General features: G+C 26.3%; 2 protein-coding genes and 1 long non-coding RNA gene across 9 annotated transcripts in view; 2 read left to right on the forward strand and 1 right to left on the reverse strand.

Annotated features, from left to right (window-relative positions):
* The first annotated feature begins 2,024 nt into the window (after positions 1 to 2,024).
* On the forward strand, positions 2,025 to 8,031 carry LOC100864582 (uncharacterized). Of its 6 annotated transcripts, none has more exons than XR_015293849.1 (5): positions 2,025 to 4,138; positions 4,233 to 5,132; positions 5,200 to 5,358; positions 7,129 to 7,282; positions 7,569 to 8,031. XR_015293849.1 is itself a non-coding variant. In XM_086913652.1 (5 exons), exons 1-5 carry the CDS (start codon positions 4,099 to 4,101, stop codon positions 5,573 to 5,575), a joined length of 1,080 nt encoding a protein of 359 aa, XP_086769778.1. In that variant the 5' UTR covers positions 2,025 to 4,098; the 3' UTR covers positions 5,576 to 6,086. The 6 variants fall into 6 exon arrangements, 5 of the variants coding, with proteins under 5 accessions (XP_086769778.1, XP_086769779.1, XP_086769776.1 ...); XM_086913652.1 differs by lacking the exons at positions 7,129 to 7,282; positions 7,569 to 8,031 and adding an exon at positions 5,487 to 6,086 and having other exon boundaries at positions 4,233 to 4,636; positions 4,745 to 5,132; XM_086913653.1 differs by lacking the exons at positions 7,129 to 7,282; positions 7,569 to 8,031 and adding an exon at positions 5,487 to 6,086 and having other exon boundaries at positions 4,233 to 4,573; positions 4,745 to 5,132.
* Positions 8,032 to 8,142: 111 nt separating this feature from the next.
* Positions 8,143 to 8,744, reverse strand: LOC147656764 (uncharacterized). Its single transcript, XR_015293850.1, has 2 exons — positions 8,510 to 8,744; positions 8,143 to 8,423 (listed from the first exon to the last, which is right to left on the reverse strand). It is a non-coding gene; the product is annotated as an uncharacterized LOC147656764 (long non-coding RNA).
* Positions 8,745 to 11,160: 2,416 nt separating this feature from the next.
* Mmp2 (Matrix metalloproteinase 2) overlaps positions 11,161 to 12,512 on the forward strand; it is a 122,387-nt gene continuing 121,035 nt past the window's right edge. The window contains exon 1 of one of the 2 annotated variants that reach the window (XM_086913657.1): positions 11,161 to 11,375. The gene's annotated coding sequence lies outside the window, so the exon portion shown is untranslated. Of the gene's footprint in view, positions 11,376 to 11,436; positions 11,887 to 12,512 lie in introns of those variants that run through there. The other variant, XM_086913658.1, reaches the window with a different exon arrangement.

The following is a 12,512-nucleotide window of genomic DNA, read 5'->3' on the forward strand; positions in this document are numbered from 1 at the left end:
TCTTTTTCTTCTCTTCCTTTAGTCGTGTGCGATATAGATACATACACAAAAACAAAAGAGAAATCCAACACCAACACCACCAAGTCGTAGAATTCGAACGAGAAAATTTCTATAAAGATTCATCCTTACGATATTACGAGTATGTACGAGTATATACGTTGCATGAGAAAAAAAGAAGAAAAATAAGAAAAAGCAATCGTGAATGAAATGTGAGAAATGGATCGATATCCGTCTTCTGCGTCTTAATTTGTAAAACGATCGAAGTGCTAGTAACGCGGTGTGTTCAACTCGCAATCGCAGAGGCTAAATATATAATATCGAATGAAAAGGAAATGGAAAGAAAAATCAAAGAATATGATATATATATATATGTAAGTTTCAACAAGTGCATTGAGAATATATAGAAAAAAAAAAAGTACACGTTACGATCTAACGAGAATCTAATGGGATTCAAGAACAAACAAATTAATAATTTTGAATATAATATTTTCGTTTCTCCAAAGTGTCTTTTTTTCTGTTTTTTTTTTTTTCTTTTTCTAATATTATTTCTCTTTTTCGTTGCTGAGTTTCTGCACGTCTCATTTCTTAATTCTACAGATTTTTTTCTTTCTTTCTTTCTTTTTTTTTCTCTCGTACGATCGTTTCGTAAACTTTAAACTTTCTCTTTAGATATTTTACGAAGGTGAATTCTGCGGTTATCGGAGGAGGGTCAGAGGTGAAAATGAAAGTATATCGTGCAAAATAATACGGTTGAATAAATAATAAAAATAAAAACGTCGTTGTATGAATGCCTGTACGAATATTATTTGAAAAGGAATAATGTTAAAAAACTTTTAGACGATTATTTTTAGATAGTGGCACCCGAGAAGCTATTTAATTCTCTATTTTTTTTTTTTTTTTCTTCGAACGTCTCGATGTGTGCGCATTACATTAACGATTCTGTACGAAATCACTTTTATATCTGTTTTAGATAATCGTGAAATCGACGTTTTCTCGTCTGACTCTTGTGATTAGTTTACTTAAAGTAATAAAAGATATAACGAAGAAAAGAGAAATAAAAAGGTATAAAGAAAAAGAAAGGAAGGAGAAACAAAACAACCTTATATATATATATATAAATCTGGCACATTCCTTGATATATTGTTTTCGAGAGAAAGATATTTTCTCGTCTCCATTTTTTGTAGATGTATGAAAAGAAAAAAAAAAAAAAAGAAAAAAGAAAAAGAAAAATGAAAAAAAAAGAAGTCGAATTTATTTCTCAAGTTTGTCTCCCTTGCAACAAAATTATAAATAATCGTGAAAAAAGAATTTTGTTACTTACCATTTATGTATATTCTATCAATTTTAATGTATGTATATATGTATGTATGCGAAAAATAGAGTTTTTCTTATAAATAGAGTGTTGTTAAGGAGACGCGGTATAGAAAGATGGGGGGAGAGGGGGAGGAGCGGGACAAATGGTGATACAAATGCGCCAACAAGATGCGACAGAAAATAACAATTTACATTAATAAGACGCACGTTGCGATTTTATAATTATTATTTTATTTCCATCTTTCGTTTGATGTTGAACAATTTTCTTTTTTTTCTTTTTTTTTTTTTTATGATCATTTTCTATTTTATTTAATAAGTATATTACGTACACATACACATTTATTTTTACATTTTCCGTCGTACATTGGCATTTTATTTTTTTCTTTATTTCTTTTTTAACTTCAATCGAGTCATTTCATTGATTCGCCTTTATTTTCAATAGTAATTTTCTTCCTTTCTTTTCTTTCTTTCTTTTTTTTTTTTTTTTTTATAACGTCACACGACCAAACGTGCACTGTTTATCTCGATCTCACCTGAAAAATCGTGCGCTTTTCAAGTTCACTGTGGTACATGTAGTTTTTGTTATTATTATAATTATTATTATTATTATTATTATTATTATTATTATTATTATTATTATTATTATTATTATTATTATTATATCATCATCATCATCATTATTATTATATTATTATTATTATATTATTATTATTATTATTATTATTATTATTATTATTATATTATTATATTATTATATTATTTTTGTTTCTCGAATGTAATAAAATACATGCGTTTTTACATTGGTTGCACCCAACATGCACTGAATGCAACTTCTTCGGTTTTTGATGACCCGTCTAAATGCTGTTACATTGTTGTATATTATATTTAAAAGAAAAACGAAAAAAAAAAAAAGAAAAAAATAACTTTCGAAAATTTGTATTTATTGCAATGAGTACGACCAATGAGTACGAATTTTCTCTGCCTTCGTTAGTTTTCAACTGTCCTGCGTAAAAAAAAAAAAAAAAAAAAGTTCACCAGTAAATTTTGTTGATCGTCATTATGATGTTATATATATATAAAATATACATATATATATATATATATATATATATACACTACATTTACACATATGTATATATACATAAATCTATACATATATGTATAAGTATTAGTGTGTAGAAAGACGTTTCTATCATTTGTACAACAAACGACGATTATTATCATTATTTTATTATCACTACTATTATTATTATTATTAGTACTAGTGCTGCAAAGAATCTGTTGATAGCGTGTATTTCAAATTTTCGCGCGCATTCTGCTGAGACTTCGGATCGGAAACTTTCCCTTCTCTAAAATACATTAGAAATCTCTCGGATATTATTTCATTGATCATTATTCATTATTCATCCCGGAAGACAAGGAACTTCAAAGAATCTGTATATTATCTTGAGAACATAACTATTTTTCTAGTTACTACACTGTGTAGAAGTACGAATTTCGCGGGTCGGATATTATTGTTTTTATAAAACGCGGTAGAGCGTAGACGGAATCATCGTATTTCGTGAAACGAAATTATAGTGTGTCGATTAGTGTCGATCGAGCAATATATCAGTGTTGCTTCTTTATTTTTTTTTTTTTTTTTTTTTTGTAAATATAGCGACAATAAAGGATATCATTAAAGAAAGAGAAAGTAAAAAAAGAAAAGCGAACTAGCTGCAGAGGTTAGAAAAAGAAGAAGAAGAAGAAGAAAGAACGAGAAGAGCATGATCACGAAATAAATTAGACTGATTATTTTCTTGATTTTATTATTAATAAATGTTATATAAGAAGAGTGTGTTTGCGTGAAGTTTGAAGTTGAAAGAAAACAAATGCAATCACTCGTTAACTTTTTCGAAAGAACGAAATGTTTTTTTTGTGTCTCTTTTCTTTTTCTCTTTTTTTTTTTTTTTGTACAGGCAAGAGAAATATGTTCTTCTTATTTTTGTGATTCAGTATTGAAAAAAATTTAATTGTAATTGTGTTTTTCTTATGAAACGTGATATTAAATAAGAGTGTATGAATTAGAGCGATAGAAAGGAGATAATTGAAATTTTGCATTGTGTGAAATATATATATATATATATAAAATTTATGTTGGAAAAAGAGGAAAGAAGCAAAAGATGAAATTTATGTTTAACAATTTTTTACATCAACGTCTTTTGCGAGCTCGAGAAAATGAACGAAATACATATAATTGTTAAAATAATTTTCTGCCATGCCTTCAATTATCCGATGTCGATGTTATTTGATTGCTTGGCATTAAATGATATCACTTGCGCTACAAAGTTGAAAAGATCACTTGTTTTTTTTATTGGCCCCTTTATTATCACACATTTTGACATTTCGTTTGACAAATATCATTTTTAAATTCTCATTTTTTTTTTCTTTTTACAAATCATATTTGATTACGATAAAAATTATCATCGAGTTATTTAAAATTAATTGCAAGAAAATCTATTATTTTAATTTTTACATTAAAAAGTTATAATTTTAATCAATTCTTATTTTAGATTATAAACTTTGTTTTTTTAATAACGATAATTTTTACTGGCTATTGTTCTTGGATCGAAAGTATAACGTTACGCATGAACGTTTGTTAGTAAATAGAACACGAGGAAGGCTAACGTTTTTCTTTCTGTCTCGAAGTACAAACACATAAATAGCTTCAGAAAGTCAAAAAAAAAAAAAAAAAATATACATGGAACTGTTTCGACTGTCTTTAGACAGTTAGGAAAAGATACAAATATGGAATCGACAAATTCTACCATGGATTTGGCTTATAGTTGTGAGTATTAACGATTTGTATTGAAAAAATTATTAACATTTAAAAAGTGATAATATTTTTTTAAAAAATAACTCACTAATATGATTCTATTCAGTTTATAGCGAAAGCACAAATTCTACAATAAGTTTGAACAAAGCGATGCTTATGTCAGTCGATGATAATACGTTAAATTCTGACGATAATAGTTGTTATCACTCGTATATCGAAGAACAAAATGAAACATTTGAACACACCGATAGCACAAATTTAAAGCCTTTACCCAATTTTATGATCGATTCGAACTCGGAACAAGAAAATTCAGACAATTTGGAAGATACACAACATACAAATATCGAAGAGAAGAATCATGAATCATATATTCCATTAAGGACTCTGTTAAGGAATATGTTTGAGGAAATTTTAGGAAAGTATAATGGTATCGGAAGACAGTCAAATGTAAGTTCGATTAACAGAAGTACAAACAGTTCGGACAATTCGATGGATAATTGGGACAATGAAGTAAATAACCATCTTTTTATTTGTCAAACACAAAAATCTAATAATATTGTTATAACTACTGTCGATAATGTAAAAGATCCTGATAAAATTATTGCTTTATCTTCACAGCATATATTAGATTCTAGAAGCATAAATACAATATTAGAAAATTCCAATGAAAGTTCTAGTAATTCGCAGATAAATGATCTAAGTTCTAAATGGTCTGGAAGATTAATAGACAAATTGAGAAATTTCGCTTCTCACAAAAGAGAAAAAAAATACAGAAATCACATATTGATTACTAGTGATATAAGCAATGAAAGTACATCTTCGAGCATATCGAGCGATGTTAAGAAAGTAACCGAAGAAATTTTTCAAAAGACAAACAATTTGTCAACGGATGAACCTTTAAAATTGAAAAGTAACGATGTGACGCCAAATAATGAAAAAGTAAAATCTCCAATTAAAAAACAAAGTTTAAAACGGAGAAGTGTATCTTTACCGAAATATTTGGAAGGTTAGAATTATTATCATCAAATGTATTTACATCATTATTTTTATTATATGATTTTAATTCTTTTCAGATGAAGAAACTGAACAACAAAACGAGAAAATATCGATTAACAATTCACAAAAGATTTATACACCATCGTATATAAGAAATAGATCAAATTATATAAGTACATCGCCGATTAAGCCAGTAAAATACTTGAGGCAATATTTTGCGAATTTAGATAATAAAAGTAAGTAATTTATAGTGATAAATAGATTTTAAATAATAAATTTTTAACGTGAAATTTATATATCTTATCATAAAAATTAGTGCAGTACAACAATTTGTTATTAATACGTATTTAATTTTTTTTATTAGAAAATGTAAAGCGGTCGCCAATGCTAAATAAATATATAAGAAGACACAGAATACCTTATATACGTGTAATACCTGCTACGCCAAAATAAATTATGAATGCAAGTGGAATTTATTTTGGCGTAGCAGGGGTTATGCATATATTATTACTGCTTAAATTAACATATGTATTAATACACATATGTATTAATAATTTATTTTAAAAACAAGAAAATTCTAAAAACTATAACATATTTTTAATAGTGATTAAGAATATGTTATTATATTTATATTTTATATTTATATTTCTTTAATTTATTATTTTATATTTATATTTATTCATTTTATTTATATTTATATCAATTTATGAAAAAATATGTTATATTTATTATATTTAATATAAATATATTTTTAACTATAATTAAGAATATATTTATATTCCTTCATAAAATTATTAATGTATATCTTTTCATAAAAAAGTAAAAGAAAATAAATTTTTTAAATGAATTGTTAAATTATTAAGGTCTAAATAAATTGTTACAAATTATATGAAAATAGATAAATTCGTAATCATTTTTGCACAACAATTAAAAAATATCCTGAAATATACATATAAATGCATAATATGTGTGTTCAATTAACCCTATACTTTATAGTTACGCGCCAAGATCAAGATAAAAAAATCAAAAAATGAGAGAAACACAGAAATAAGTTAAAAATTGTAGAATCAATGCCATCTTCAAAGTGTTGCAGGTGAAACAAGATAAGAAGAATAAACAGAAGTAAGAGAAGGATAGAGATAGATAAAAATTGATCGTTAACGCCATCTGTTGTCAATGATATCTCTATAAAAACAAAGTAGGATAACAATTGAAAACAAACGTTATTTCTTGAATATTAAAGAAATTTTGCAAAAGTATTCAAAAGATAGTGTAGATCATTAATTTCTATTCTATTCTATTTCTATTTCTAAAGAAATATTTTTTATAATCAACAGATGGCGTTGAAGATCAATTCTTATTCTATTTCTAACCTCCCACTATTTGCTTTTCTTATCTACGTGTTTGTTTCATCAGCGGCATTCTGAAGATGGCGTTGATTCAACAATTTTTATCCTGTCTTTATCTCTATCCTTCTTGCACTAATTATATTTTTATATTTTGCAAAATTTACGCGGTCAACAGATGACTCTGATACTCAATTAACTTTATTTTTCTTTGTTAACTATTAATTAAAAAGTAGAATAATTTCTAAAAATTTCTGTCCGATTTCTGTTCAACGAAATAATTTGTCAAAAACGAATTATAGTAAATCACATTTTATTTTCAATGAATTATTTTCCAAATTTTCAATTATTAATGATTCATATATTGTATATACATCAGTGAATTCAATTACTATAAAATAAAAAACCTAACAATATTGTTCATTCTTATATCGATTAATTAATCTATTTCATGCAAAATTAATGATAATTAAAATTAAATTAGATTATAATATATAAAATATATTTTTTATATATTTTTATTAAATATATATGAATGGAATATCTATATAATATATAAATAATATATAAAAATACAAGAAAAAATATATATAACGAAAATTATTTATATTTTAATCATACTATATTTCGAATAATTCCAGTAAATAATTAAATTTTTAGATGCAGGAAGTTCAAGTTAGAAGTTACTGGTCAATTTACGACGACAAAGGCATCGAGTTAATTGGTAAAAAGGCGATTGACCCGCGGTAGACAGAGAGACAGAGGTCACCATCCTTCGGAACAACACATCCTTCAGTGACTTCCGGTGTGCTGCGTATGTTTATGAATCATTTTGATATTTCTATATCAATGTTCTTATTCGTTTTTTTTATTCGTTTTTACGTAAGTTTCACACGCAACAAACAATTTATTCGCATATTGGTATAATGGAATTTCCAGCTAATCAAGTTTTTGATTTATATAGTATACTGTCCAAACTTCGCCAAATTTATATATATTTTATATATTTAAATAAAAACGAAGGAATGGAATTTAAAATGATTTCAAATATACTGCATTAATATATTTTTTGAATAATAAATAAAAGATATTATTAATAGGTTAACCCGGCCATAAATGATTTTTGAAAGATCTTGTAATTCATGAGGAATCTATGATGGACGATCCCTGCCAATGTATCGTCTGGTGTCAAGTACTCGTTGCAAAAAATGATCATCCTACTGAAACATCCTACAAATGTCCATCTTATCGTGAAGAAACGTTATACAAAATAAAACGCTAAGAATGCTATTTAAGTAATTTTATCCTTATAAAAGTAGCACGAGTAACAAAAAATAAAATGTGAAATTGTTCTTATTACATATTTTATTAAAAATGTATTATATATTTCAGATCTAAATTCTTTAGATTCTTCGTATTGACTTTTCGCTTTATCTACTTTTCTTTCTGCTACAATAGCCAACAAAAACATGGTATGTTATAAAAATTTTTCATATTGATACGTTCGAAGTTTGTTTTTTTATAAAATTAGTTACATTTATAAAAATACATGTATTAAACAAATATGCAAACGTTTATTGAACGTTTATAGATATTCGATTAAAATGTTATTATTAAGAGATATATATCCTTTTTTTGTCTTATCGCATAGTGTGTTCCGTATAACACAAAACATAGAAGATAGAAAAAAATATATATTTTAGAAAAAAAATTAGTTCCAATTATAACACAATACACAAGACTCTACATTTTAAATTTAGATTAGGTTTAACATTCCATCGATTTTTACATATTGTCATCAACAATAACGTTGATACGAAAAAGTAATGATATAACCTCAAAATTGTAACTTTCCTTTTCGTACGTATTATAATATGTATTTTTCATATTATCCTATAGCTTATTCTCGTATTTTCATTTTTTCTCTCATATTCGTATACAATTCTATCTTTCTCCTATAACACAACGTAACAAAAGTGATATTATCTGTGGTTCCGTTAATATTCCCATATGTTCTCTAGGCAAATATGTAATTTCTCACCAACCGTCCATTTAACAAAAAGGCAGTTTTGTAATTGTCATATTGGAGAAGTGTCGAGTTAGCGCCGGAATTTGCCGTGGTTCCGGTGTTGTACTTCCTGAGGACACCCACTTGTCTTTGGCAGGATGAACTCATCGCGTATATCTCTTGTTCTAACGCACTTTTATCTCGCGGGAAATGGCTGGTCGTTGGCCCACGTTATTCTTCTCAGATATTGATATTGATACAACTGTCCCTGTGTTGTGTATATCGTAGTTAATCATTGTTCATATAGTTGTTTTTTTCATTTTCTTTTTTTTTTTAAATTATCTCTAATTTAATTAAATATCTATCTTTTTTTCAACATCATCAATTTATATATATAGTGAATAATTTTCTATTATAAGTAATAAATTATGTCTTAAGATATATATATATATATATTTGGATTTTATGGTTTTATAAAATGTATTTATTCATAAATCTATATATTTTTGATAAAGGCAATTTTTGTATTAAATCAATATAGTTGTTTACGCATAAACAAGTGACATAATCTCGTTTAAGATTACGTAGACATAACCTCATTTAGAAATTTCGTGCTTTCCTATAAAAATTAATATGATCTATTGACATTTTAACAGATTAACATTTTTATTGATCGATTTCATACATATGATCATATCAAGATTGTAATGAACTTACTAAATTATCGAACTCGTTTTAATCATAATTGTAATATTATGATAAAGTCAAAAATAATGCAATTTCAAAAAATTCAAATAAATAATCCCAATACAAATTTTAATTAATAACATAAAAATTGTTAACATTCAATATTCATTTTTTTTATAATAACTTTATTTAAAGAATATAAAAGAAAATTTACAATAATTGCAAATTGCAATTTACAAAAAATAAGACTTGCAAAAAATAGATGATGTATATTTTATATTTTCATAAAAAAAATAATATTATTCTTAAAGTGATTTTTGCAGTGAATTTCAATTAGCTCGTAAAATACGAAACTACTCAAGGTTTCAACCAAGCCTCTAAATTTTAAAGGTGAAAGAAGATAATTTGATGAAAAGTTTGCGAGAACCATCGCTATGTGTGGGTGTTTCGGATGTGTAAAGACAGGGTCGAACATGGATAATTGATACCCATGGTTTTTTAGTGGTCAATTAAACATGGAACATTTTTAGTTTTCTTTACAATGCTATTCACTGCTCCTTGAATTTATAAATAGAAACGGGAGCAGTTGAAACATAGTGGGTATTTTCAGTTGAATGAATAACACAAGAAATGGAATAAGTTACAATAAAGTGAATATTTATTTAAAAAAAAATTGATAATAATAATTGTTTTATGAATCTATAAAATTATTTCAAAAATTTTAAAAATTAATCTGAACATCAATAATAAATGAATTGCAATATTATTTTTTTACATATATTGAACAAATTTATTTGCTTTAAATCTAAATAGAATATTAATAATAAAATGAATTATTAGTTATTATTCTTTCAAAAATTTTCTTTAATCTTTGAAGAATTTAAAAAAACTTTAAAAATCTTGATATAAAATATAGAGGCTTTATTTATATACGTACACAATTGAGATTGTAACATTTGTATATTGCGTATATACACACACAATTATACATATATTCAAAGTATAAGGAGGCAGAAAAGAAGGTCCAGTACATTATGTTCGAATATTCATGTGTAAAATATATATATATATATATTTTGCAATTCTTTTAAAATAAGCTAGGATTTCGTCATCGAATTTCTATGGTGATCAGATCACGATTATATTAGGAATGTAGAAGATGAACAAAATATTTATACTTGATATTTATTATACTCAATTTTTTCAACTATATTAAAATTTATTTTAGCAAATATTAAAATCAAATTGAAAATTTCTTATAAAATAATACTTATTAATATGTAAAACATATTTTTAATGAAGATTTAATATATTTCACAAGATTATAAAATTGAATTCCATCAAATATTTTGTTATTTTAACAAAAATTGTTTCTCTTTTTCATCAAAGATGTACATTTTAATTATTCATCAAAGAAACACAATATTGATAAAATACAAAAATAATAGCTTTCATTAAACCTTATTAATAAAATAATAATAATATGGCAAAATAATTATTGATAAAATAGCAATAAAATTTATTGCACGACACATTGAAATATAGAACACATAAGGATATAATGTAACTTCTGAAGAGAGACAACAAGCGTGGTAGGGATATATCAGTGTTTCCCAACCTTTTTTGATTCGTGCTCCATTTCAATGTCTCAAAGATTTGTATGCTTATTCCAACAATTAATAATTGATTAAGTTGTGAAAAGTATAATTTAAATATTCTGCTCTGCTTAATTAAAATATTCAATTTCATTTTTATCATTTTTTTATGTTTTAAAATATATCAAAATATTTGCTCTACACTCTTCTTTAGTTTTTAAATGAAGTTATAAATTCTTTTGTAATGATGTATAATCTGATCTAATTTATTTTTTCCAAACAAAGATGTCGTAAAAAAAATTGTAAAATTTTAGATTTCTTCTATATTTTGAAATATTATATATTACACTTAAGCGGTATTTAACTTTAATCAATTGTTTCTCTAAAATATCGAGATGGCCCCTCTGTGGCTTCTCCCCACGTTGGGAAACACTGGAATACATGGTGGGTCGAAAGTTGAAGGAAAGTAGCGCCAGTCGCCCGCGGTACACCGTACGCGTGAGGGCTGTCCGCGTCGTCTTTCTTCACGGTGTATAAACACTGCCATTCGTTTTACTCACAACTGTCACAACCGATTAAGTGTGATCGTGAACGTGACCGGTATTCACGATAATCCGGTAAGAGTCGTTATATTCTACGATAAAAGTATATGTTGCGAATTTTTATGGTTAGAAACGCGCGATCCTTGATCGAAATACCATCGGAACGTACGAGACAAAGATCGTTGTTTCACGATATCTTTATACGCGATGCGGTGACGATGGTTAGTGTCGTTCGAAATATAATGTGAATTTCGCCGTGTGTTTCGACGATGGATTTTATTCGAACGTGACTTTATTTCCTCTTGTTCGATTATACGTGATTGTGAGAAACTACTATAGTGTGTTCACGTGTACGCATTGAAACCGTAGAAGTGGCTTTCTAACGTCTGATAAATTGTTGCCGAAATAAATTAAATTTGTTTAGTCTCGAAAGATTTTTTGTTTAAATGGGACTTGAATGTGTTCGATCTATATATCTGTGTTTTTTTTCTTCCTTTTTTTATGCCAGGCATTACTCGAGCCTCCCTAGGGATCGTATCCTTTGTGATGCACGTGCTTCCATTTTATCGTGACAAACTTCAGCTTGGTGGGTGACTAAAAAATTGTTGAACTGTCTCCTCTGGCTACGATTTATATTCGTTTATATTCATTGTACGCTTTTTACTTTTCAATTATTGCAAATATATTTTCTCTTTGAATTATACTTTCATAAAATCTAAAAGTTAAAGTGATTTATTATTCGACAAATATAAATATGAAATTTATTTAAATATAAATTCATCTCAATATTGAAAAATTCGCGAATTAATCTAATAGATCGTATGTCATGTGTTATGACTATCTTGCCGTGGTGGCAGTGTCATAATTTGTTATTCTTCGACTGTGGCAGCCATTTCCGTTCATGGCGCGTTACTTTGCGTCGATGTTCAAAATTAGCCCTATCATGTTAATCTGAATAATTTATATATTCTTAGTAAATTCTTTGAATCTTTTTTAAAATATCAATATTATTCATATGTTATTGTTTTAAGGTTAAACTGTAAATCTTTACATTTGAAAAATAGATGAAAATAAATTTCGTAATTAAACGAAACTTTTTTTTTAATCAATGAAATATATTATATTCAAAACTATACACGTTCATTTTTAGAGTTCTCAGAATATTATCCCAACTTGACGAAAAAACGTTGTCTTACTGGAGTTTAATTTTAG

Source organism: Apis florea, unplaced genomic scaffold (genome assembly GCF_048593485.1).
Source record: "Apis florea isolate Af1SG1 unplaced genomic scaffold, ASM4859348v1 contig_3496_pilon, whole genome shotgun sequence".
Taxonomy (NCBI): Eukaryota; Metazoa; Arthropoda; class Insecta; order Hymenoptera; family Apidae; genus Apis; species Apis florea.

Excerpts from the sequence above, each read along its gene's own strand:
- LOC100864582 (XM_031920450.2), top strand. The coding sequence starts at position 4,099 with ATGGAATCGACAAATTCTACCATGGATTTGGCTTATAGTT. Across the intron at positions 4,139-4,232 it reads CATGGATTTGGCTTATAGTT|TTTATAGCGAAAGCACAAAT; the intron begins GTGAGTATTAAC and ends GATTCTATTCAG. Across the intron at positions 5,359-5,486 it reads TGCGAATTTAGATAATAAAA|AAAATGTAAAGCGGTCGCCA; the intron begins GTAAGTAATTTA and ends TTTTTTTATTAG.